Consider the following 25,129-nt stretch of genomic DNA (forward strand, 5'->3'; position numbering starts at 1 on the left):
TGTAAGTTCAGTACCCAGTAGAGCTGCAGTACAACAGAGTCATGTGACTTCCTGTGGCGCAACAGGAAGTGTTCAGTCGGCGAGCTTAGACCCCATGTTGAGAGCAGACAGCAGGACGAGGAAAAGTGAAGCTGAGGCAGGTGAGTGTTAATCCAACATTATTATGATCTAACTGTTGGAGGCTCACACTCACTTTTCTCTCTGTGGACTGTGGAGGGAAGAACCTGGGTCCACACAAAGCCTCTGAAACTAAAGGAGGAAACAACAGGCCGTGACTTCCTGTTTGCTCAGGCTGATCTGCGTCTCTTGGACTGACTGGTTCAGAAACTTTAAATTGATCAGTGATTGATGTGAAATCAATAAAACCATGTTTGTGTTTGCAGAGGTCAGTACCACAGACAGAGACCAGGGTGTCCAGGATCCATCTGTCTGTGTGTGAAGAGAGACTGTTCCAGACCTGATCCCGTGAACCTGGACCCTCAGACTTACAGTTCCTACTGTAAACTGAGCTGAAGATGAGTCCATGTTGGACTGGGGTTCGGAATGAGTAGAGGTCCTGGGTGGATCCTTGTGGACTTAAGTTCCCTTCAAATATTTCCTTTCAGGGACCTGTTGGACGTGGTTTATCCCAGTGAGACCAGGTTCCTCTCAGTCCGACATAAAACATGACTAACAGTTGAAACTGAAATTGAAGCTTTATGAACCACTTTGAGAGAACTGGCCTGAAAACGACTCACTGCTTTGAAGCCTTTGATACAGTCAGAGGAACGTTATCTGCTGGCTGCTTTTGAGAACTGCATCTGAGCAGAGGTCCTGACAAAACCTTGTTGGTTCAGGCTGTAGAGGATCTCACCATCCCATCTTTCACTGAGGCTTTAATCAAAGTTATTTTGTCAAAGGTGTGTCATTGTGTCTGTAGATAATCCAATATTTAAAGTAGTTTGTATAACAGGCAGCCTTGATGAGGCAGATATGTTTATTACTAAAATTCTATTGGTAGTGTGTTGATGCTGGGTGAGGACGTGTTGCTGCTGTACATCCGCTCCTGAGCACAAATCAGGCACTTGACTTTTTTGAGGTTAATCAGATCAAAGTGTTCCCAGACATACATGTATGATTGTGATCTTTTTGGCTCTTCCTCCATATCCCTTCCTCACTGCCTCACTCACCCACTCTCACATGCTGTCGTGTCTTTCTACAGGACTTGTTTGGTCTTTAGTTTGATATAAGAAACTTTATTTGTCTTAAATATTGTAGAAATATTGGTGTTAAATCTACAAATCATAAAGTGTTTTATTTTGAAAATGAATAACAATATAAAACAATAACAATATTTATATTTGCTGTACATGTCAGATGTCACAGTTATGCTACAGTAATACTACAGTTATACTACAGTTACACTGCAGTTATATTACACTTATACCAGAGTTACACTACACTTATACTACATTTACACAACAGTTATGCTACAATTATACTACATTTATATTACAGTTACACTAGTTACACTACAGTTACACTACAGTTACACTATGGTTATGCTACTGTTACACTGCTACTGTTACACTACAGTTATACTACAGTTATACTAGTTACACTACAGTTATACTACAGTTATGCTACAGTTATACTACAGTTAACGCTACAGTTATGCTACAGTTACACTACAGTTATACTACTTATACTAGTTACACTACAGTTATACTACAGTTATACTACAGTTATGCTACAGTTACACTACAGTTATACTACAGTTATACTAGTTACACTACAGTTATACTGCAGTTATGCTACAGTTATGCTACAGTTATACTGCTTATACTAGTTATACTACAGTTATACTACAGTTATGCTACAGTTACACTACAGTTATACTACAGTTATGTTACAGTTACACTACAGTTATACTACAGTGATACCAAACTTATACTACAGTTACACTACAATTATACTACAGTTATAGTTAAATCCTTGCACTCCTATTGCACTACGTCACAGATGTATGTATTGTATATATCCAAATATTCATTAAGAAACATGTCACTTCTCATTAATAGTCTTTTTATGTGGATTTGTTTTACCCCCTCTCTTCCTTTTGAAAGTTGAACTTCATGTTAGTTCTTGTCCACAGAGGGAGCTTAGTGACCCAGACTCAAAGTCCTTGTTGGTGTGAGCAAATTTTGCCACTAAAGCTGGTTCTGATTCTGATCCACATATTTAATTGAACAAAGTATTATGACTTGATATTTGTTAGTGTTCATCTCTGATGCCAGCATGAATACAACTCTGCACTGGGTCCAACCCTCTGATGTTCAACCCAAACCAGACCACTGGTGCTGTAGAATACTTTAATAAGGACTGGGATAGTCCTCTGATAGTCCAACAGACTGGAGACATGTTCAACACTGAGACCACCAGGCCTCTGGAGGGACCATTTCCACTGGGAGAGACTGTGAGAACTTCCTGTGATGTTGTTGACTTCCTGTTTGTGTTGCAGAGCTTCCACTCACTGCCACATGTGAAGAAGAGCAAAGTGTGAAGTCAGACTCCGTTTTAAAGTCCACAGAGAAGAAGAAGAAGGAAACAGGAAGTGGGAAGCAGGGTGAGTGTTAATATGACACCTGCACATATTGATCCATCTCATTGATGAATGTTGGGATTGAGTCTGGTTTAGACTTGTGTTTCCTGACGTCACAGTCACACTGTGTCTCTGGGATGGTTCCATCAAAGTAGGTTTGTTCCTCTGGTCTCCAGGGTCCCTGGTTTCCCTCTCAGCACACAGAAGATGAGTCTTTGTTGGGGGGAGGAGGAGGACAGACCAGGGTCTCCAGGATCCAGCTGTCTGTCCATGAAAAGTGACCGGCCCAAAGATCGTCCGACAAACTTCAGGCCTGAACCTGCACCCTTGAACCTACAGTAAGAGCCTGTTTCTACTGTGAACTGAAGATGGTTCAGATCTTATACAGATTTGAAGGAACCGGCCAGATACCAGGGACCAGTCTCCTAAAACTCTGTGTTCACACAAAGAAGGTAATCTACAAACACACTGTATTCAACAGGTTTCTAAAGCAGTGAGTGTAGACCCCCCAGTCCAGAGTCCTCCTAAAGCTGGAGGTTCTCCAGGCGACTGCATGTGTCCAACTACAGACCTGGATAGACTCATGCAGGTCCACAAATCATAAATGACAACCTGTGACCTTTAACTTCTACGCAAATGTCTTCACAGAGAGAAGAACAGTGGAATTTCTGTGGAGGAGCTCCAGTCCTGTCAGAGCAGTACTGTCCAAAGTAAGACTGTCCATCTGTCTGCTGATGTCCTGGATTCTGAAAACAGGACGTCTTGTTTCATCCTGCGGTTGTTCTCTCACACAGCATCGACATTTAAGATGATTAGAAACGTCACAAAAACCTTTTCTGTTCTCAGATTCTTTCTCTAGTCTCACAGTGTTTCTTGTCTTCCAGTGGACTCTGGTCTGCAGGAGGTTATAGATCAACATAAGACCAGTCTGAGGACGAGATGTGAACGTGTGACTGAAGGACCTGATCCAACAGGAAGTGGAACCCTCCTCAACAGGATCTACACTGAGCTCTACATCACAGAGGGACTAAGTGAAGAGGTTAATACCCAACATGAGGTCAGGCAGCTGGAGACCACTTCCAAGATGGAGACCCTCCATGACACTCCAATAAAGTACCACGAAATTTTTAAAGCCTCCCCTGACCAGCAGAGACCCATCAGAGTGGTTCTGACCAACGGCGTTGCTGGTGTTGGAAAAACCTTCTCAGTGCAGAAGTTCAGTCTGGACTGGGCAGAGGCCTCAGAAAACCAAGACGTCAGTCTGCTGGTCCTGCTTTCGTTCAGGGAGCTGAACCTGATCAAAGATGAGCAGATCAGTCTTCTCAGGCTGCTCCATGTTTTCCATCCAACATTACAGAAGGTCACAGCAGAGCAGCTGGCTGTCAGTAAAGTTCTGTTCATCTTTGACGGCCTGGATGAAAGCAGACTTTCACTGGATTTCAACAACAGGAAGGTGGTATCTGATGTCACACAGGAGGCCTCGGTCAACGAGCTGCTGACAAATCTCATCCAGGGGAATCTGCTTCCCTCGGCTCTGGTCTGGATAACTTCCCGACCCGCGGTGGCCAATCGGATCCCTCCTACGTGTGTGGACAGGCTGACAGAAGTCCGAGGCTTCACTGACGCCCAGAAGGACGAGTACTTCAGGAGGAGGTCCAGGGATGAAGAGCTGTCCAGCAGAATCATCTCCCACATCAAGGCATCCAGGAGCCTCCACATTATGTGTCAAATCCCAGTCTTCTGCTGGATCACTGCTACAGTTCTGGAGCACATGTTGACCACAGAGCAGAGAGGAGAGCTGCCCAAGACCCTGACTGACCTGTACTCACACTTCCTGCTGGTTCAGACAAACAGGAAGACGCACAAGTACCGTGAGAGACATGAGACGAGTCCATGGCAGCTGAAGGAGGCTGACGGGGAAGTTCTTCTGAAGCTGGGGAGGCTGGCGTTTGAACATCTGGAAGAAGGAAACATCCTGTTCTACCAAGAAGACCTGGAGCAGTGTGGTCTGAATGTCCCAGAGGCCTTGGTGTACTCAGGAGTCTGTACAGAGATCTTCAAAAGAGAGAGTGTGATCTTCCAGAAATCAGTCTACTGCTTTGTTCATCTGAGTGTTCAGGAGTTTCTGGCTGCAGTCTACATGGTTCACTGTTACACTGACAGGAATACACAGGTACTGGAGAAGTTCCTGGGGGGAAAGTACAGAAGGTCATCTCTGGATGACGATTTAATGACGGAAAATGAAGCAAAACAGACTTTTTCTGAGAAGATCAAAAACACTAAGCTTCTAAGTGAAAACAAAGTGAAACATAGAAAACTGACTTTTGTTAAGAAGATTAAAAGTTGGCTTGGAATCACTGAAAATCCTGACATTGATTCAACTGTGGATCACCAGTATCCCCCTTTGGAATATGATGAAGATGGTGTCGTGGACAGTGATTATTACTCATCTCTGAATGACTTCCTGTTGGGAGCCATGGAGAAATCCCTGGAGAGTAAAAGTGGCCATTTGGACCTGTTTGTCCGCTTCCTTCATGGCCTCTGTCTGGAGACCAACCAGAGAGTCTTAGGAGGCCTGCTGGGTCAGACAGAGATCAGTCCAGAAACCATCCAGAGAGCCATCAACAACCTGAAGGAGATGAACAGAGATGATATCTCTCCTGACAGAAGCATCAACATCTTCCACTGTCTGATGGAGCTGAACGACCACTCAGTCCATCAGGAGATCCAAGAGTTCCTGAAATTAGGGAACAGATCAGGGAAGAGACTCTCTGAGATCCAGTGCTCAGCTCTGGCCTACATGCTGCAGATGTCAGAGGAGGTTCTGGATGAGTTGGACCTGAAGAAGTACAACACATCAGACCAGGGACGATGGAGACTGATTCCAGCTGTGAGGAACTGCAGAAAGGCTGAGTAAGTCCAGATGTGCGCAAGTGAAAAAAAATCAATTGTTGTATATTTTCTAAAAGTATATTGAGTATACTTTTGAAATACTTTGAAATACTTGAAGTTGTGTTAAAATGAAACCAATGAAGTTGCTGGAAGCTGCACTATAAATCTGCTTTAGTACATGAAAAACATATTTTTCACGTATTATTGGGACTTTTGCTGCCCAAAATACTACACTACTGTTAAAATATACATGAACCATTTGAAGTTGACTTGTTGCAAATGTCAAAAATCTATAGTGACATTAAACTGACAGTGTATTACTAATAGACTTTGACCCAAAGTAAATGTCCTTGAAATATACTGTGAACTCACTTGAACTATGTATGAAATGCAATAGAATGAGGTTTGAAATGTGAAAAAAGTATGCAAAGTATATTTTTCAAAGTATTTGGGTATTTGTTGTGAAAATGAGCCACTGACTTTGTGTTAAATTGCAACCAAGTTGAACATATTGCATTAAAAGACACAATGATATTGGATTGATATTCCTAGTAAATATAAGTCCACTATAAGCATCATTGTGTGTTTAATAAATACACCAACAATGCCCTCTGAATGGATTCTCCAAACACTGAGTCTGAAATGTAGATACTTTACTTAGATTCCAATCCAATGATGTTGGACTAAAAGCGTTACTTCCTGTTAGCATGTTCTCAAATGCTCTTACTTTGAAAAGCCCAGTGCACTTTGAAGACGTTCTAAAAGGATTGAAAATAATCTGAACTCCTACACAAAGTCCAAAACACGTCAGTCCAACAAATATTGATTTGAACTCTAACACTATTAAATCCAGCCATTTAAGGGCTTTGGAACAAAACAAGTCATTCAAGGTAACAACAATAACAATAAACAGGAACAACAGTTTGTGTTTTCTATTAGTGAGGTCAAAGTATTATTTGGCTGCACCACTATGGGACTAAAGTGGATTTTAGTGATCTTCAGGATTCTGCATAGTTCTCCGAAGAATTCTGTCCAAACATCCAAAATACATGAAGTAAACATGTAGTATGAAAGAGTATTTTGAAGTGAAACTTTGTCCACAGGAATTAGACCACTTCCAAGAGTCCACTTTACCACAGTCAGGAACACATACATTGTGTACTTTAAATAAGTCTACTGAAATAGAGCTCAAGTTAAATGGAGGCATAATATTATATTTGGAAGAGAATGACACAATTTGAAGTAAAAACACAAACCATGAACAGACTTCTGGAAAATATCACTAAATATACTTCAAAATCTGTTGAAAGTAAAGTGCACTTTGAAGAAATCTGCTAAATGACTAATGAAGTAATAAGATCATTTCAATATACTTTGCAAACATTTACTTTGAATCTGCTTTTTTTGTCTCAGTAACTCTTCGACTACTCTTGTACTTTGGAGACTCACCAAAAATGTACTTTTACTACGTTTCAACACAAGCACAAATACACTTGGTAAAATGTGTGAACACACTTTATCTGCTAAAAGTAGAATTGAAGTCTGAAACAATAGATTGATTTTTCACTTGGGTGATCATCACCATAATGTTCCTCTTGTTTATTGTGAGAATGACAGCAGCTGGATTTTGGCCCAGATGTTCTTGAGCTGTTCCAAATGGTGTCAGTCCAAAAGCTGCAGATGTTCCTGTTGTTTTTTTCTCTCTGTCCAGTGAATGAACACAGTTCTTCTTTTTCTTTCCAATGGTTTTTCCATGGGACACATTTTTCTTCTGTTTCTCTTCACACACTGATGTTTTTCTGCCACATGTGAACAAATGTCCAACATTGGAATAAACAGGGACAGGCCTGTTGTGGAAGTTCCAAAGGAACTCAGTTTTCTCTGCTTCCTGTCCAAGATGAAAGCAGAACAAAGATGAAGCGTGTGCAGTGTGACAGAGAGTGAGAAGAATTCTTATTTCATGTCCAACCCACTGAGAGAAGATCAGCTGAACCACTGATGTGAAGACACAACAGGACATGTCCCTGTTTGACATCAAGTGATTCAACTCAATATATTGTCTCTGTCATAATAACAGCTTTTCTAATATATGTGTCCTCACAGACTTTCTCACTGTGGACTCTCAGAGACTCACTGTGAAGTTGTGGCCTCAGCTTTGAAGTCCAACCCCTCCCATCTGACAGAACTGGACCTAAGCTGGAACAACCTGCAGGATCCAACATTGCAGCAGCTGTGTGGTGGACTGCAGAGTCCACACTGTAGACTGGAGACTCTGAGGTCAGTTGACTGACTGTTTGTTACTATTGTTACTATAATAATGATGTGTTTCTTTCTATAGAAGCTTTGAAGAACAGAGTGTCCCAAAAATGTCACCTGTCAGGAAGTTGTTCTGAATCCTTTGTGTTTCTAAACAAACTGTGGAAACAGTCCAAAGCTGAAACTGTTTCAGCTGAAACTGTCCAGTGTTTGTCCAAGTTTGGATCCCAACAATATGTCAATATTGGACCAGACTAATATCTGACATCCTCCTGAGAGCCAGAAGGAAAAAGGTTGGAATATTTCCATTTTGGAATAGAAGTGAAGACTTTGGGACGTGAGAAACAAAGTCCTCTTTCTTTTTGGGGGTGGTTGAGCTGTGTTTAGTGTCTGAGCTGCTGCTGCTGCTGCTGCTTTACCTCTGTGCTGTGCTGAGGCTGCAGCCAATAAAGCCAGAGAAGAAGATGCAGAGAGGGTAGAGACAGGAGAGCCTGGGGGAGCGTCCTTGGCTCAGATAGAATAAGGAGGAACAATTCAATGCATTGTTTTGCTGCACTTTGGAACTGGGTCAACAAACTTTAAGCAGGAAACTCTAAAGCTGCACAGTGACAGCATGAGCCATCAACTAGATTGATTCTGCTGTTGGCTGGAAAGCAGCTTCTCTTCCCATGTGCTGACAATAATATCATGATATAGTCAGACTATTATTACTATTATTCTGACTGTTCTCATATTATTCTTCTCATTATTATCATTCTACATTTCCCTTCAGGGATTAATCAATCTCATCTCATTATTCTAATGAAAAGAAGAAGAATTGTCATCATCATTATCACCATCCTCATTGTCATCAACATCAGTGTCACATTGGATCTCCTTCTTTGCTTCTTTATTCAGGTTGAGGAACTGCAGTTTGTCAGAGACCAGCTGTGGTTATCTGGCCTCAGCTCTGAAGTCCAACCCCTCCCATCTGAGACACCTGGACCTGGGTGACAACGACCTGTATGATCTAGGTGTGCAGCAGCTGTGTGGTGGACTGCAGAGTCCAGACTGTAGACTGGACTCTCTGAGGTCAGTTCACTGACTGTTTGTTACTATTGTAGATCTTTAGTGTTGAATTATTGTTTGAACTCAGTGTTTGCACAGACATAACTTCTATTGAAGTTGATTTTCTTTTCCTGTCTTTGGATTTTTCTGAGGCTAAATTCAGTCTTTAGTCCCTTTAGTCTCACAGAAAGTTGGTCTCATTGTGTCTAAAGAGTCACATGTGTCAGCAGAAAATCCTCTGAACTAATATTTGTTGGAAATGGATCCAGTTTCTTTGATGCAGTAGAAATATTTCTTTGATCATTGATATTGATGGTTGAGAACACACACAGACAGGTGTGTTTCCATCACTTCAGAGGACATTCCATTGACTTCCATTGATTTCCTGGAGACAAAGCCAAACCAGAAGCACTACTTGGTGAACCCTAAGCACAAGCTGAACCTCAACTTCCAGACAGCTTCTTCCACTCAGAAATCCAAACAGGTCCTGGACTAGATTATTGGCCCCTTTTTCGATGTTGCCATTGGATTTGGAGCAGGTGGTTGACCTTGGACTCACCTGTTGGGAGTCCCAGTTAGTGCAGCCTAATAATCCCTCATTCAGTCAGTTGAAATGGACAAAGTCCTGTGAGGACCCTCTGGTCCGAACATGTAAGAAACAGTAGATCAGTTGACAGACAAAGCATTACCTTGATCCATGTTGCTATTGGACCTTGATCTGTTGTCCAGTGGCCTCGGGCTCCACAGAACCCGACTCTATGGAAACTTTAGTGCCAAAGAGGAACAGTGTGTCAGTTGTGTGGGAATATTTTGGCTTTAAAGAAAGAAGATGCTGTGTGGCGTGAAAACCTGCCTTGCTACTGTTGCTGCCTCATGGGCCAAGACTAGCAAGGCTAAAAGGCCGAGCACCACTGTGTCAAATGAACCAATCCCACCCAACATTTACACTTGTGTTGTATTTATAATATTTTTTTTCTATTCATTGTTCATGTTTGTTCAATAATAAAAAAGGAAGTTGATCTTTGCTTCTTTATTCAGGTTGGACAACTGCAGGTTGTCAGAGACCAGCTGTGGTTATCTGGCTTCAGCTCTGAAGTCCAACCCCTCCCATCTGAGACACCTGGACCTGAGTCAGAACAACCTGCAGGATCCAGGAGTGCAGCAGCTGTGTGGTGGACTGCAGAGTCCAGACTGTAGACTGGAGACTCTGAGGTCAGACCCCATGTTTAGGTTGTGTGCTGAGATGAATGTGATGTGAAAGTTGTGCTGACACTAAACTGCAGACATGAGGCTGATATTAGACTGATCCACACTGAGGATCTTCATGGGAAAGGCTGTTTTCCCTCTCAGAGAAATGTGTCTGCACAACATGAGTTTGTACAGATGGAGCCACAGGTGGAGCTGGCAGAGTTTCAGAGCTGAAGTCACTCCGTCTTTATTGAAGCAGCAGCATGTTGGCATTCACATTAATGACAGCTCTTTGTCCCTTTTTGGATGGGACTGCTTTGAACCTGCATCCTGTTGGCTTCAGCTGTTTGGAGTTTCCACTTTCTAAATTTCTACTTTCTAAACCTTCTTCAGCTCTGAACACATTCTGAAACAGTCACTTTCAAGAGGAACTTTGGTTTCTAACGTCACATCTTTGCTTCTTTATTCAGGTTGGAGAACTGCAGTTTGTCAGAGACCAGCTGTGGTTATCTGGCCTCAGCTCTGAAGTCCAACCCCTCCCATCTGACAGAACTGGACCTGAGCTGGAACAACCTGCAGGATCCAGCAGTGCAGCAGCTGTGTGGTGGACTGCAGAGTCCAGACTGTAGACTGGAGACTCTGAGGTCAGTTGACTGACTGTTACTCTTGTAGATCTTCGATGTTGAATCCACAGCTAAATCTCCTGTGAATATTGGTTGTTCCATTCACTGTTTTCATTTTTCTTTCTGAAGTTGTACCACGAGGCTGTGCGTATTTTAATTAGCCAAGAATTTCTGAACGTGGAGGAGGAGTAGTGACTGTGTTTATACCAAGTTTAAACTGTAAGCAGTTGGCAGTGGATTTCTACTCCAGTTTTGAACTGAACCTGTTCGAACTGAAGCACTCTTAGTATTATGTATTATGTGCCGTGATATTCCGACCACCTAAATATAATAAGACTTATTGGCTGGGATTATGCCTAAATATGATAAGGTTCTAATTATTGGAGATTTTAATATTCACATCTTTTGACCTAACAAACCTCTAGTTAGTGACTTTTTAAATCTGATTCTTTTAACTTTGTTCACTTTGTGTCAGGTCCTACACAAGAGCAAGGACACACATTAGATCTTGTTTTATCCTGTGGGCTTTCAGTTGTTAATATGGAGATATGTGATGTGCTGTTTTCTGATCATAAGCCTGTTGTGTTTGAGATCCGGCTCCCCTTTCAAACTGTTAAACACTGTGTACCTGCACTGTGCTGTCGTTTTTTTAATTCTTCTACTCCTGTACAATTCTGTGCTGCTTTTAATAATACTCCTGAGTTATTTTTAGATGCTTCTAATTGTTTTAATGTTGAGTGGTTAACTCTTTGTTTAACGTAACTTGCTGTAATATCCTATATTCTGGATAGTGTCGCACCTGTCCAGAGTGTCAGAACCTTGCACTCTAAACCTAAACCTGCACCCTGGATAAATATCACCACTCGTGCGGCTAGGTGTGAGTGTAGGAGAGCTGAGCGCAAGTGGAAGAAAGACAAGTTACATGTATCTTTTGAAGTTGTGATGAACAGCCTAAGTGTTTATCAGAGAACTGTAATAGCTGAGAAGACAAAATATCGCTCATATTTTAAACAACTGTACCAGACCTCATGTTCTTTTTAGCACTATTAATGCTGTTCTCAATCCCTCACAGTCTACATGTCCTGTTGAGTCCCCTGAAAGGTGTGAATTATTTATACTTTTTTTTTGTGGATAGGATTAAAAATATTAGAGCATTTATATCACCTCCATCTTGTGATCCATCCATTATTGCTACATGCTCTGCTGCTTTTAACCAGTTTGAGTCTATTTCACTTTCCTTTTTAGAGGAGATAATAGGCCATATGACATGTTCATCCTGTCCTACCGATGTTATCCCTCCTCGAATTTTTTTAAAGAAATCTTTCATACCATTGGACCTGTGGTTCAGGAAATTTTAAATGTCAGTCTGACCACTGGTGAGACCTTTACACATATTATTCTTCTCATTATTATCATTCTACCTTTCCCTTCAGGGATTAATCAAGTTGATCTCATCTCATTATTCTGATGAAAAGAAGAAGAATTGTCATCATCATCATCACCATCCTCATTGTCATCAACATCAGTGTCACATTGGATCTCCTTCTTTGCTTCTTTATTCAGGTTGGAGAGTTGCAGTTTGTCAAAGACCAGCTGTGGTTATCTGGCCTCAGCTCTGAAGTCCAACCCCTCCCATCTGAGACACTTGGACCTGGGTGACAACAACCTGCAGGATCCAGGAGTGCAGCAGCTGTGTGGTGGACTGCAGAGTCCAGACTGTAGACTGGAGACTCTGTGGTAAGTTCACTGACGGTTTGATGAGCACCACTGTGTCAAATGAACCAATCCCACCCAACATGACCAAATGTTGGAAAGTTTAACTCCATATGAATCAAATTTAAAACATCACATGGAAATTCCTGTTTCTCACAATGACTTTGAATTAAAATCAGAGATTTTTCACCTTTCTGCACTTTCTTCTTCATGTTAATGTGACATCAATTCACACCTCAGCTAATTTCATCATAACAGCCTGGATGGACCAGTTTCTATTGACACTTGTGTTGTATTTATAATATTGTGTTGTTCTATTCATTGTTCATGTTTGTTCAATAATAAAAAAGAAGAAGAATTGTCATCACCATTATCACCATCCTCATTGTCATCAACATCAGTGTCACATTGGATCTCCTTCTTTGCTTCTTTATTCAGGTTGGAGGACTGCAGTTTGTCAAAGACCAGCTGTGGTTATCTGGTCTCAGCTCTGAAGTCCAACCCCTCCCATCTGAGACACCTGGACCTGAGGGGAAACAACCTGCAGGATCCAGATGTGCAGCAGCTGTGTGATCTTGTCCAGAGTCCAGACTGTAGCCTGCAGACTCTGAGGTCAGTAGAGGGCTGGAGTCAGTCCATGGCGCTTTCAGCAGGATTGGACTAAACCCAGTCAGTATCAAAACAAAGATCCAGGATTTCCTGTAAAGCTCCAACCTTCTCAGTGAAGCTGTGAGAGGAGAACAGGGAGAGGCTTCAGGATTGGACAGAGACAGAGAGAGAGACAACAGTCAGCCAATCAGATCAGCCAGAAGCTTGTTGTGATCATGTGTTTGAGTTGATGTGAAGACGACTGTTGCTGATGAAGTCAGTGAGTCAGGAACACAAAAACAGTCTTTTATCCAGATCAATGTCAGGCAGCTGAGCTTGAGCTTAATTCCTGCATTTCAATCCAACAAACACTGGTTCACTTTGGCCTGGTCGGTCACCATGGAAACTGGGTTGATCAATATAGTCATCTATAGCTAACTTGCACTGAAGCAGGATCAGTTTAATGTCTCACATGAGAATTTATCAGCAGCCAATCAACAAAGTGGAAAAACTCCAGTCAGTCTTCAAACAGGATCCCAGTCTGAACCAAATCCTGGTTCACCTTAAAGTCACAGTGAAGACCAGAGCAGTGGGCTGAGTCCTAGGTTCTGTCAGAGGTCATGTGGGCTCTGAATCAGCCAATCAGGTCAATTGAAGGTTTGTGATCATTTCAGTTCAGTCTGATCTAATTCTAGCAGTGAACAGTTTAATCCATAATGTGAAGGAATGAATCCAAACTACAGCCTGTGATGAACTGAGGAGAAATCTGATGGGACTGTCAGCAGGGACTGGACAGAACACACACGTTGCAGATCCATGATGTGTGGTGGTGCAGTGTCTTGTCTGGAGCTAGTTGAGGGTTTGATGACTCCTTGTATGTGGACGCCTGCTGAGAGAAGGAGGAAATAAAAAGGAGGAAAAGAGAATCTGATTATTTATTTACTCACCTTCTGAGGTTTGTTCCAACAGGTTTGGCTTCGATTGGAAAACAGTGACTCAATGTTCCAAAGACAAATCCTGTGAGTAACATTGAAACATTGTCTTCATCTAATTTTTAAAGTCTGATTTTACAAAGTGGTCTTGAAATGAAGTTAGCAGATATTTGGAACAATCAGGCAGCACGGTGGATTAGTGGTTAGCAGTGGCTGTAAATACTTATGAATGTGATATTTTTCAGTTTTATTTTTAATACATTTACAAAGATTTCAACAAACTTCTTTCACGTTGTCATTATGGGATGTTGTTTGTAGAATTTTGAGGAAAATCATGAATTGGATCCATTTTGGAATAAGGCTGGAACATAACAACGTGGAAAAAATGAAGCGCTGTGAAAACTTTCCAGATGTTCTGTAAGTTAGAAGATATTTAGAACATCTGGCTGCAGCTACAAACAGCCTGCATGTCCATATTACAGACCAAGGTGTAAACGTTGGAACAGCTCTCAGACTGTACAGATGTTTACAGATGATTTCCATATAAGTTGTAGAGAAAATACGAAGCTGAAGACGACACAAAGGCAGATGTTCTGACACCTGTGATCAGGTTGATACTCAGCCAGTAGAAAACCAGGAGCTTTGAGCTGCTGCTGTTGGACTCTGATGAAGACACTAAGTCTTCCTGATGTCTTCCATCAGGTGTCCCTGATGTCAAACTGGATCCAAACACAGCAGAGACAAAACCTGATGTGTGTGAGGACGACACAGAGCCGGTGATGGTGAGAATAAAACCCTGTTGCTGTCTGCAGGTTTTGATCGAGACTCTCTGCCATCCCAGGGTTTCTGCTGTGCTGGACTGTGTCCACAGTGTGGACTGAGCTCCTGTCCTGGTCTTCATGTGTTTGTGACCTCTGCAAACACATTTCCAGCTGTTGCTCTTCACCTCATGTTATGTAGCAGCAGCTGCCTTCTCCTCTTTAGACCTTTGTCTTTTACACTTACAGGAATATTAAAGTAGTATCTTCCATCATAGTGGACTGAATGGACAGTCTGCTGAAACCTTTTTACATGGGTTTAGTTCAAGTCTTCAGTATCTGTGAATAACACAGCTGATGTTTTGTTCTGAATTCCAGCCTCCATCAAGCTTCACACCGGAACTGCAAACTGGACCTGGATGTGTCTCCTACAGGTGATGACAGAATAAAAAGACCCAACCCTGTTTACCTGCTGTCACTGCTTGTATTTCTCAGCACAACTTATCCATGTTAAAACATGTGGTTTACCAGGCCTGGTGCCCTCATTCAACTCTTCTGTGTCCTACAGGTTCAGGTGTCCTGGTCCAGGTGCATTCCAGTGTACTGAGACTGGACTGGTGTTTGTTGTGGGTCAGGAGGCGGAACTACTGTACAGAACCATCCAATGGGATGAAAGGCTCCTCCAACCAGGTGGTAAAGTGGCTGCAGGGCCCCTGTTCAGTATCCAGTGTCCAGAGGATGCTGTTGGTCAGCTCCACTTCCCACACTGTGAAACAGAGGAAGGTACAGGCTGAAGCTTTCAACAGTGAACCACATCCAGCCCCCAGCAGCCACACTGTTGGTGTTTGTACTGATGTTCCTAATTCATGTAATGCATCTATGGTGCTGTGACAGTGAGATTTCTAAAGTTGCAAAGGACAGAAAACTATGGAAAGAGACTTGAGACCATAAGAACTGAATAGAAATGAAGACAGGACTGTTCAGTTCTTATGGTCTCAAGTCTCATTCCATAGAAAACAATGAAACACACATTAAAACACAGGTTCAGGGTTTCAGGGACTAAGTGTAAAAATCTCAAATTAGCAGTAACATTGTCCTGTTGTCAGTAAAGCTGATGTTTAATGGTTTTGTGCTGTCTCAGCTCTGTTCTCTGAAGGCCTGCTGTCTGTCATCCACATCACTGATGAAGGGTTGAGCATTCTCAAGCCTCTGGAGATCACAGACACTCATGTGATCGTCAAAGTCCCTCATCTCTCAGCCTTTGGCCTGGTCAAGGATCTGTGGAATAGGCTTTGGAATAACACGTCACCAGTTAGTGGCCAAGTTTTGCTGTTCTGCCAACCACTGCCCAAAAGAACCCGGAAACAAAACGTCAATGTGTTTCTCCTGCCAAGCAACATCCCTCTGAAGGAGGTAAAGATTTCTGAAATGTTAGTACTTCACCTGTAGACCAGATTTTCTCTATTTTCTGTTCTTTCTTTCCCTGTTTCTGTCTTCTCTCTTTCACGTCAGTCAGCAGACTGAGGGCACTGCACCTTCTGTCAAACCAGTCAGATTCTAGAAGTCAATCATCCAATACAGTCAAACCTTTAAATCTGTTCCCCTGTCTGCTGCTCTCACCCATCCCTTCATTGTCATACTGATGCAAATGGTGAGAGTATGCTTCCCCTATTTTAGTTTATTGTTGGTAATCATAGAGTCCATGAACCTCTCATGGAGGATTGTAGGGACTCCAAGAAAAACAGCCTGTAGTCTCTTGACAGGATGAGAATGGGCCCAGTCTATTTGTATGATGCTGTCAGCTTGTACAGAGAAGCACTGAGTCCAAAGTGATGATGTTTAATGACTCAACAGCTTTCAACACTACACACACAGTGGATGGAGGCGTGTACACAGTGTTATAGCGTATGTGATATCTCACAAAACAATATGAAATAGCCAAGAAAAAGACCATCAATAAAAACTACAACTACCCATCTCCCCTCTTGGCTCCTACCTGAGGGCAGGTGGTGCCATTTTAACACTTCTGGCTGTCAGCGCCTGTACCTGTGTGACCCTAGCACCTGCGTATCACCATGGCAACCAGACTAAACTTGCGCATCAACAAACAGCTTCACCCAGATAGAATATATGGCTCCTACAAGGATCCTGACTCCAACAATGATGCTCTGCCAGGGAAGGCTTACATCCACCGGGGCAGACTCACATGGCTCTGTGTGATGGGTTGGCTACAAGAACAGTCAATCAGTCATCTTTGTTTCTACAGTACTTCAGTGCTTCACATGGTCCATATGAAACATGAAGCCTAAAACAATAAGAGGATTAAACCCTGCTTTTCCCCCTCAGCCATATCCCATAGCACCAGCATCATTTGTTCATCAAAGACAGTTTCTTCATCACAGCTGATTTTCTTTCCTGTTCATTTTCAGACCTTCCAGAAATGCCTCTCACTCTGAGCTCTAGCTCCTGTACCGAGGCCTCTAGCAGACCTGTTATATCAAACAAGGGGTCTTATTGTTGGTTGTTAGGTCAGAAGTGAATGTTGAGGACTTCTTGCTGTACACTCTGTTTGGCCTATCAGGATGTCAGCCCATTTCCTAATTTTCATGGCAGTGCCTCATTGCAGGCGACTTTACACACAATTTTTTACCAATGTTTTGCTTGTTCTCTGGCTTCCAAAGCTCCTGTCGCACTCCCCTCAGTGTGAGATCACAATAGCGCTAAGACTCAGCCGGCCTCAGTCCAGTCTCTCGTCTGCTTTCACCTACATGACCGTTCCAATCTGCTGCCCACTCTAGACAGTAGTCTAGCTGCCAGCAACTTCCTGCTGGACTGAGTCTCCTGTCAGACTTAAGTTGTCCGTCTGTCTGCCTGAATCCTGAGTCCACCTGTCTCTGATCATTTCAGCCTGAAGATGTCTGACCAAGCCACAGTCTGAATCGCTGTCTCTGTCCTGTTGTCTCACTGTGTTAATGAACCTCCTCACTATCTGACAATTCCTCAGCCTGTGTTCTGGTTTGGGTCCAGTGAGAGACTGAGACTGAGACTAATAGATGGTGACATAGCTTCATGCTATGTGGTTGTTTCAATGTGTGAAAAGCTGTTATTCACATTATTTCTGAGACCACCCAAGGGTGAAACAGTAACTGGTCCTAGTTAGAAGAACTCTGAGTCCCTCACAGAGTGTGTAATGAAACAAGGTCAGAGGGCCAAGTCTGTGATCAGATCAGACTGGCCTGTTTATCAGCTCTGATAAATCTTCTATGTCTTAAGGTGAGCTCCCAGCACCAAGACTCTCAGAACATCGTGGTCCCTTCCAAATGTAGACTCATCCAGGGCCAAAGCTACAGAGTTCACTGTCAGGAGGCCTCGTTTATACAGCCTGAGGTGAGTATTTGAAATAGTAACTGTGACATGCTGACACCTTTCAGGGTACTACTATAAACACACCTTCCCTGTGCTTCTGCTTTTCAGACACAAGAATTTGACTTGGACTTTGGACCAAACTACCACCCGTCCTTTCAGATCCACCTGCCTATAAACACAACCACAGTAGCCATAACTGTCAGAGACCACAAAAATACTGAAATCTGGAATGGCAAAGTTTACCTGACTGGTAAAGTCTTCGTGCACCTGCAGCATCACTCCAGCTGATGGTGACCTCATAGCAAAGTCATTTTGGTCATCACAGTGTCACAGCTTCGATCTGTTTGCTTTGACAGTCTGTAAAAAGCATGTTAATGTAGGTAGAACTGGAGCTCCACACTCAGCCAGGTCAGTTCTCAGCAGGAATAAATGTCTGTCTGTACTGGGACTATGCTCTGTAGATGAAACTCATCATCTCCAGCTCTTCTTGTTCCCTTTAGCTGTCTTTAAAACCCCATTAGTAGCAGAAAGTACCAGGTCTGACCTCCTGCCACTGTGTTGTTGATTTTACCCCACAGGCCTCCAGAACAGGACACGTATGTTTTCCTCATTAGCTACTGACCAGACCTGCCCCCCAGTGTAGCATGGTAGAAATGTGTGAGTGAGACATAAGTTGATAAAAGTCCTTATCCTGCTTGTTCCTCAGATGCTGCTCCAAGAAATGAAAATCTACAGAGGCTTCAGAGTCTGTCAGCAGAGATCTTGTTATCATCAGCTTGGGCCCAGTTTGTTCAAGATGTGTCAGAACAAGTTCTGAACCAGCTGCTGGAAAGTCTTTTGCAGCAGGGTGTAATAAATCAGGGAGAAATGGAGTCCGCCAGAGCAGAGACCAGAGCTGACAGGACTCGAGCTGTGATTGACATGGTGAGAAGAAAAGGAGCAGAAGCCAGTTCAGTTCTGATTGTTGGTCTCTGTCAATTGGACCCACACCTTTCCAGAACCTTGGACCTGATATGAAGTAGAGATGTGGCTCAGTGAAATGTCTGACTGTAATATCATGATGGGATCTGGGGTCCTGAATGGAGACAGTTTATATGAATTCACCTCAAACTCTTATCAAGGTGCTGTTGATCAAAATATGGAAATGTCTTGATTTTGTCTTTTTGGCTTTTTAAAACACTTTTTGTTTCCTTACATTTGAGCATCCACATCCAGATGTGACAGTGGCCTCACTCTTTGCAGTGACGGTGCAATGGTCGCTTGCTGCCATTTTTTGGGAAAGGTGCCCCCTTACTCCGTAGGAAACCAAACTTCTTTCTCCCAGTTTTTCTAGTTACAGCCCTGGTTATGGTTTGTAAAAACTCCAACAAAAGTAGAAACAGTAACACAACTAACTGTTGACACTGTTCTCTGATCTCACCAGGGACTCACAATGGGACCAGAGGACATATTCATTATTCTAGAGGATCTGGGAGAAAATGAATTTAAGAAGTTCAAGTGGTTCCTGCAGCAGGAAGGCATCAGAAGGAGCCAACTGGAGGTTGCAAGAAGACATGACACTGTGAGTCTGATGGTGCAAAGATATGGACTTGATGGAGCTGTGGAGGTGACTAAGAAGGTGTTAGAGAAGATTCCCAGGAAGGACCTGGTGCAGAGTCTGTCAGACATCAGCTCAGGACCAGAAGGTCAGTAACAGGAAGAGGAAAGGACAGTGTTGTTTTTTTAACAGAATTCAGGTTTTACCAGTTAGACTTTAATCCTGTCCAACAACCAGACAGTGGACTTGTTGAAATTCACTGAACTGGAATTTGCTTGAAAGTTCAGAAGGTTCATGCTGTGATTTAAGATGATATCACGTTAGTGATGAAAACATTACACTGGTGCTGTTCTAAGAGAAAATCCTGGTCTTGGCTGGTGTTTCATTTGGAGCAGGAAGACATGCAGTGTTGTCCACCTGAGTCTGAACATGTGGCCATTAAAAATGACACTAAACCAAATCCACATGAACGTAACTATGAAAATAACAGACACCCCCCTTTGTCTCTCAGCAGGACCCCTCTGGTCTCAGACGTCTGAGGCTCACCCTCCTCAGGACCCTTCAGCAGCTCCTCACACTAAAGGTAAATCTGCTTGTTTTGAATCAGTGGAAGACACAGATCACATCCCTGGACAGATGGATCAGACATGATAAGGCTGTAATTACACATTCTGACTGACCAGACCTGCCCCCCAGTGTACCATGGTAGAAATGTGTGAGTGAGACATAAGTTGATAAAAGTCCTTATCCTGATTGTTCCTCAGATGCTGCTCCAAGAAATGAAAATCTACAGAGGCCTCAGAGTCTGTCAGCAGAGATCTTGTTATCATCAGCTCGGGCCCAGTTTGTTCAAGATGTGTCAGAACAAGTTCTGAACCAGCTGCTGGAAAGTCTTTTGCAGCAGGGTGTAATAAATCAGAGAGAAATGGAGTCCGCCAGAGCAGAGACCAGAGCTGACAGGGCTCAAGCTGTGATCGACATGGTGAGAAGAAAAGGAGCAGAAGCCAGTTCAGTCCTGATTGATGGTCTCCGTCAATTGGACCCACACCTTTTCCAGAACCTTGGACCTGATATGAAGTAGAGATGTGGCTCAGTGAAATGTCTGACTGTAATATCATGATGGGATCTGGGGTCCTGAATGGAGACAGTTTATATGACTTCACCTCAAACTCTTATCAAGGTGCTGTTGATCCAAATATGGAAATGTCTTGATTTTGTCTTTTTGCCTTTTTAAACCACTTTTTGTTTCTTTACATTTGAGCATCCACATCCAGATGTGACAGTGGCCTCACTCTTTGCAGTGACGGTGCAGTGGCCGCTTGCTGCCACTTATTGGGAAACCAGTTGTTCTAGTTCCAGCCCTGGTTATGGTTTGTTTTGTTCAGAAAGGTGTTGGGAAGCCACGGCTCCTGCTCATTGGTCCAGTCTGAGTATGCCCACCTCATTTCTACTGACTCTGTTTGGATGTGCTGTCCATTCTCCTCGTCCCACTGCTGAACCAGGAAAACTGGCGTGTTGTGTTGCAGCCCCAGGCCTGGAACAAAACAGAGACCGGCCCTGCTCAGTCATGGAAACTGTGGGACATGATCCAATATGTAACCATATCCATTCCATAAGCATTCATTGAATCTTATATGATCAGTCTTTTATATTCATTATGTACATAGCCTATATTTCTATTTTTATTATTAGGACTCTGTTGCTATAATAAACATGTGGTTCAGACTTTGTCGATTGGAGACTTTCACAATTCACACATTGGCAGAGAAGAAAAGAGAAGAACAGTGTCTGTGGGGCTTCGACGGCTTCACCCTGGCCGGAGAACTTTCCACCACATTATTGGCGTCACCAACAGGACGGGCTGACGGGACCTCGGGATCTGGACCACCTGCCTGCCGCTCACAGTGACTGGTGATCACCAAACAAAAGGTGAGCAGAACCATTTGAATCTGCATGTTGCTGAGGACTGGAGACAGGTGAGAGGGTCCTAACCTGTCCTATAAAGAACCTCTAACCTATAGGAGGCCACTAACCTGTAGGAGAACATAAGAACAAAGGAAACACCACGGTGCAGGATGAATAAGAATGTGAATGAAAGGTCTGTGGACGGTGCCGATAATCAGTTGGCTTTGGGTTTATATATATATGTAGACCTGAAGAGCTAATATGGTGGAGGGATAGCAGCTGTTATCAGACCATAACACATTGATAGAATGTTATTGGACTTTCTGTGGAAACATGAGAGACATTATGTCAAGAAATCCCTTGTTCTAAAGAAATATGAATGTGGTGGATTCAGTTTTTTAAGGTTGGAGCTCTTCCTTTTTTGTTGTTATGTCATTCCAATATTGCTAAGTTGCCCCTTAAATGATCCAGTGTTCACTAACAAGCCCTTTTGGCCTGGCATCTGATTTATAAACAGAACTTTAGTCCTCACAGTTATTGGATTTGGAATAATGGTGATATTCTTTAGAAAAGGAAATCCTTGTCTTTTCCAAATTGGATCAATAATGATATTATTCTTGTTTCTCAGTGACTAAACTCTGATGGTTATTTCTATTCTTATTCTGAGTTTTTGTAGAAATATAATATTCCTGTCACTCAACGCGAGTTCTCCATTGTAACGGATACCATTCCCAGTGGGGCCATCGCTCTTCTCAAAGGCTGTTAGATCCTGTTTTCTTTGTCAATGATTCATCCCTTTGATACTGTGATTGGCAAGATTGGTTTTTATCTCCTTCTTCCGGTCGGAACAAAAGAATGAGACAACTGTTTCAGGCTGAGATAACTTCTCAGTCCTGACCTGACCCTTCCTCACTGGATCAGTCCTGACCTGACCCCCCCTCACTGGATCAGTCCTGACCTGACCCTCCTCACTGGATCAGTCCTGACCTGACCCCCGTCACAGGATCAGTCCTGTTCTCTCCTCTGCCGTAGTACTGTGGTGATGTGTCACCTTGTATTTCTCACAGCTGACAGGATCCACTAGAGGGCAACAAAGACCTGAAAATGACTGAGAGTCTGTCACTGATGATTGGTCAGTATTCAGAGGGGTCCCACCTTCATAGGGAGGCCACTCAGACTGGATGGACTAGTCTGGTTCTCCCTCCACCTCCCTCAGACACAGACACAGTATTGAGCAGTAACACGTTACTGTAATTTAATTCTTTTTTAGTAACGGAGTAATTTATCGTGTTATAATTTCCAAGCCCAGGTCACTTTACGTGTTCTCCAAGTCCAATCATTGTTTGAGTTTATTTCTGTGAAAGACAAAAACATCATTGTGCTGTGTCATTGATGTGGGGGGAAGAAAACCTCATCAACAGCTAAAAACTCCACATCCAATTTGTTAAAACACCTAAAGGAAAAACACATCTACTTCTGCAGTCGTGTCCAGTCCTTCACCAGCTAAACCACAGAAGCTGGATTTCTCCCAACCAACACCGACCCTAAGTGGAGAAGGTCTGAAAAAACCACCGTCTGTTCTTCTTCTACACAACTGGCCCTGGAAATCAGCAGGTCACAGGGTGGGTCTGAGGGAGAAGGACATGGTCTTGGTTAAAACTGGGTCCCACTGTGGTTAAAATCTGAAGTAGTCCCTAGTTGGACCAAGTGAATGTGTCCAGACTCTGTGTGTGTGAGAGCTTTAGTCTGTCTGTGCTCTAGATTTTCTTTCTAGGTGAAATAAGTGAGAAAAAGTCAATAGTGTGTTGGTGTTTCACAGGGATGGACTTTCTCATTGAAGCACACAGTGTAGTGAGGCCGTCATTGGTAGGACAAAGAATTGGGTTTACCAGCCTGGAATAAAGGGATGAGGTTAAGTTAGAGTTTATCTTGATGCACTTCCAACAGCTTGTGCATCCTAAATGGACGTCCAAAGCAGAAACACTTGGTTTTTATCTGATGGTTGTTTAGTTTCTGTTGTGTAAAAACAGTCGACTCTGTTGGTCCAGACATGAACATAACTCAGCCTCGTATGTGCATCTGATGATTCCAGGGAGAAGATCAGCTCTATGGCTGTTTTATTCACATATCCAATGGGTTAACGCTGCTGCAGGATCATTTCCTTTAGTGTGGGACATGCTTTGTATATGCACTGAATACAGGTTCAGTGTCAGTGCTGAGAAGGTGAACACTGTAGATCAGGGGTGTCAAACTCATTTTCACCGAGGGCCACATCAGCATAATGGCTGTCCTCAAAGGGCCATATGTAACTTATAAATGTAACTAAATGTAACCGAATGTAATGTAAAATGAATGTAACTTGTCCTTAATGTCAAATAACTGAATTTATTACTTATTCAAGTTACAAGCATAACAGTTGCACAGAAAAAATATGTTTGCTCGTTCCTCTGTTATAACATAAATCCTTTTAATTTGTCAGGTTATGAAACCCAGATAACTCCATCAATGAAGGATCAAACTATCCAAGTGAATAAAGAAAAATAAAATCAAACATAAGTTATGACATTAACTTTGTTCAAACGTTCAACAGCTCGTCTGTGACAGAGAGATCCGAATTCACGCCTCTAATAAAAATTGGTAACTGCGCTGGACAAGTTGTTGCTGTTCTTGAAGGCTAGCTTTGGCGTACTTAGCTCCGCGTTTGGTGTCAAAATGCCGGCGTAGATTATAGCTACTCTTTGACAACCGACACCGCCTCGTACCACAAAAGACATACCGGTCTTTCTCCTTGAAGCACAAACAAATATTCGCTTTCCCATCTTTCTTGAAACAGTCTTCTATCTCTATCAACTTTTCTCTTTCTGGACATTTTGGGGTCATTTTTTAACTCTCAATTCCACTTGTTGGCATTGACGTGGAAACACGTCTAGTGGCGGGGAGCGGTTACATCGCGGGTATCACAGTCGACGGGCATTGTGGGAAATGTAGTTTTTGGTCAAAACACGCTTTTGAACTATTTCTTTAAACACTCAGACATTTTATGCTCTCGCGGGCCACATTAAATGACGTGGCGGGCCACATTTGGCCCGCGGGCCTGAGTTTGACACCCCTGCTGTAGATAATTACTTTCAGGTTCTTGTTAGAAGTCATATAAGTGGCCGCAGAATATTAGTGACTTTTAGCAAAAACTGCCTTGTTGAAGAGAAAAGAACATCTAGAAGTCTCTTGGCTGTATAAGTCCCATTTCTAATGATCCTAATTCTAGTCTAAATGAGCCTGTGAAGAACGTGGACTAGACAGAACAACAAGCAGAAGTGCTTGATGAAATTCATTCATTTGTGTCAAAGAACGTTCAACAACTGCACCAACATCAGGGAGAAGGTGAAGCAGCGTCACCTCCTCCTCTCTCAGGTTGTCTGAATGTCAACACTCTCAAACTGGGTTTCAGCTGCAGACTTTGTTAGCTGCACTTTGCAGTCTGCAGTATAGCTCTTTGTTTGGAGCAGCATTTTCACTGCTGTTCCATGAGGAGTCAGAGTTTAGTGTCAACTCATTGATTGATCTGGATATTCAGATGATCTTCAGTTGAGTCCTGAGTTGATTCTAAAGGTAGTGACTGTGGAAAGTCCCAGGACAAGTAAACAAAGTGCCTTCTAGTCTGGAAATGAGGGTATATGAGCATATTTCTCTTGGTCCTCTGCATGGAGCATGAGTACAGCTCCTGCTTTATGTATCACGTGTGC

General features: G+C 42.8%; 1 protein-coding gene and 1 long non-coding RNA gene across 2 annotated transcripts; both read left to right on the forward strand.

Moving 5' to 3' along the window:
• Positions 1-68: 68 nt before the first annotated feature.
• Positions 69-2,560, forward strand: LOC113121563 (uncharacterized). The gene is made up of 3 exons (XR_003294757.1): positions 69-140; positions 384-899; positions 2,501-2,560. It is a non-coding gene; the product is annotated as an uncharacterized LOC113121563 (long non-coding RNA).
• LOC113121547 (NACHT, LRR and PYD domains-containing protein 12-like) lies at positions 2,559-21,206 on the forward strand. The gene is made up of 22 exons (XM_026292145.1): positions 2,559-2,605; positions 2,758-2,919; positions 3,230-3,291; positions 3,466-4,765; positions 4,925-5,494; positions 7,577-7,750; positions 8,627-8,800; positions 9,815-9,988; positions 10,435-10,608; positions 12,151-12,324; positions 12,739-12,912; positions 13,858-13,907; positions 14,523-14,602; positions 14,957-15,012; positions 15,147-15,361; positions 15,720-15,991; positions 17,852-17,965; positions 18,053-18,194; positions 18,651-18,868; positions 19,368-19,629; positions 19,993-20,064; positions 20,246-21,206. Exons 2-22 carry the CDS (start codon positions 2,789-2,791, stop codon positions 20,560-20,562), a joined length of 4,905 nt encoding a protein of 1,634 aa, XP_026147930.1. The 5' UTR covers positions 2,559-2,605; positions 2,758-2,788; the 3' UTR covers positions 20,563-21,206.
• The last annotated feature ends 3,923 nt before the right edge of the window (positions 21,207-25,129 follow it).

The sequence above is a fragment of the Mastacembelus armatus genome, chromosome 20 (genome assembly GCF_900324485.2).
Source record: "Mastacembelus armatus chromosome 20, fMasArm1.2, whole genome shotgun sequence".
Lineage (NCBI taxonomy): Eukaryota > Metazoa > Chordata > Actinopteri > Synbranchiformes > Mastacembelidae > Mastacembelus > Mastacembelus armatus.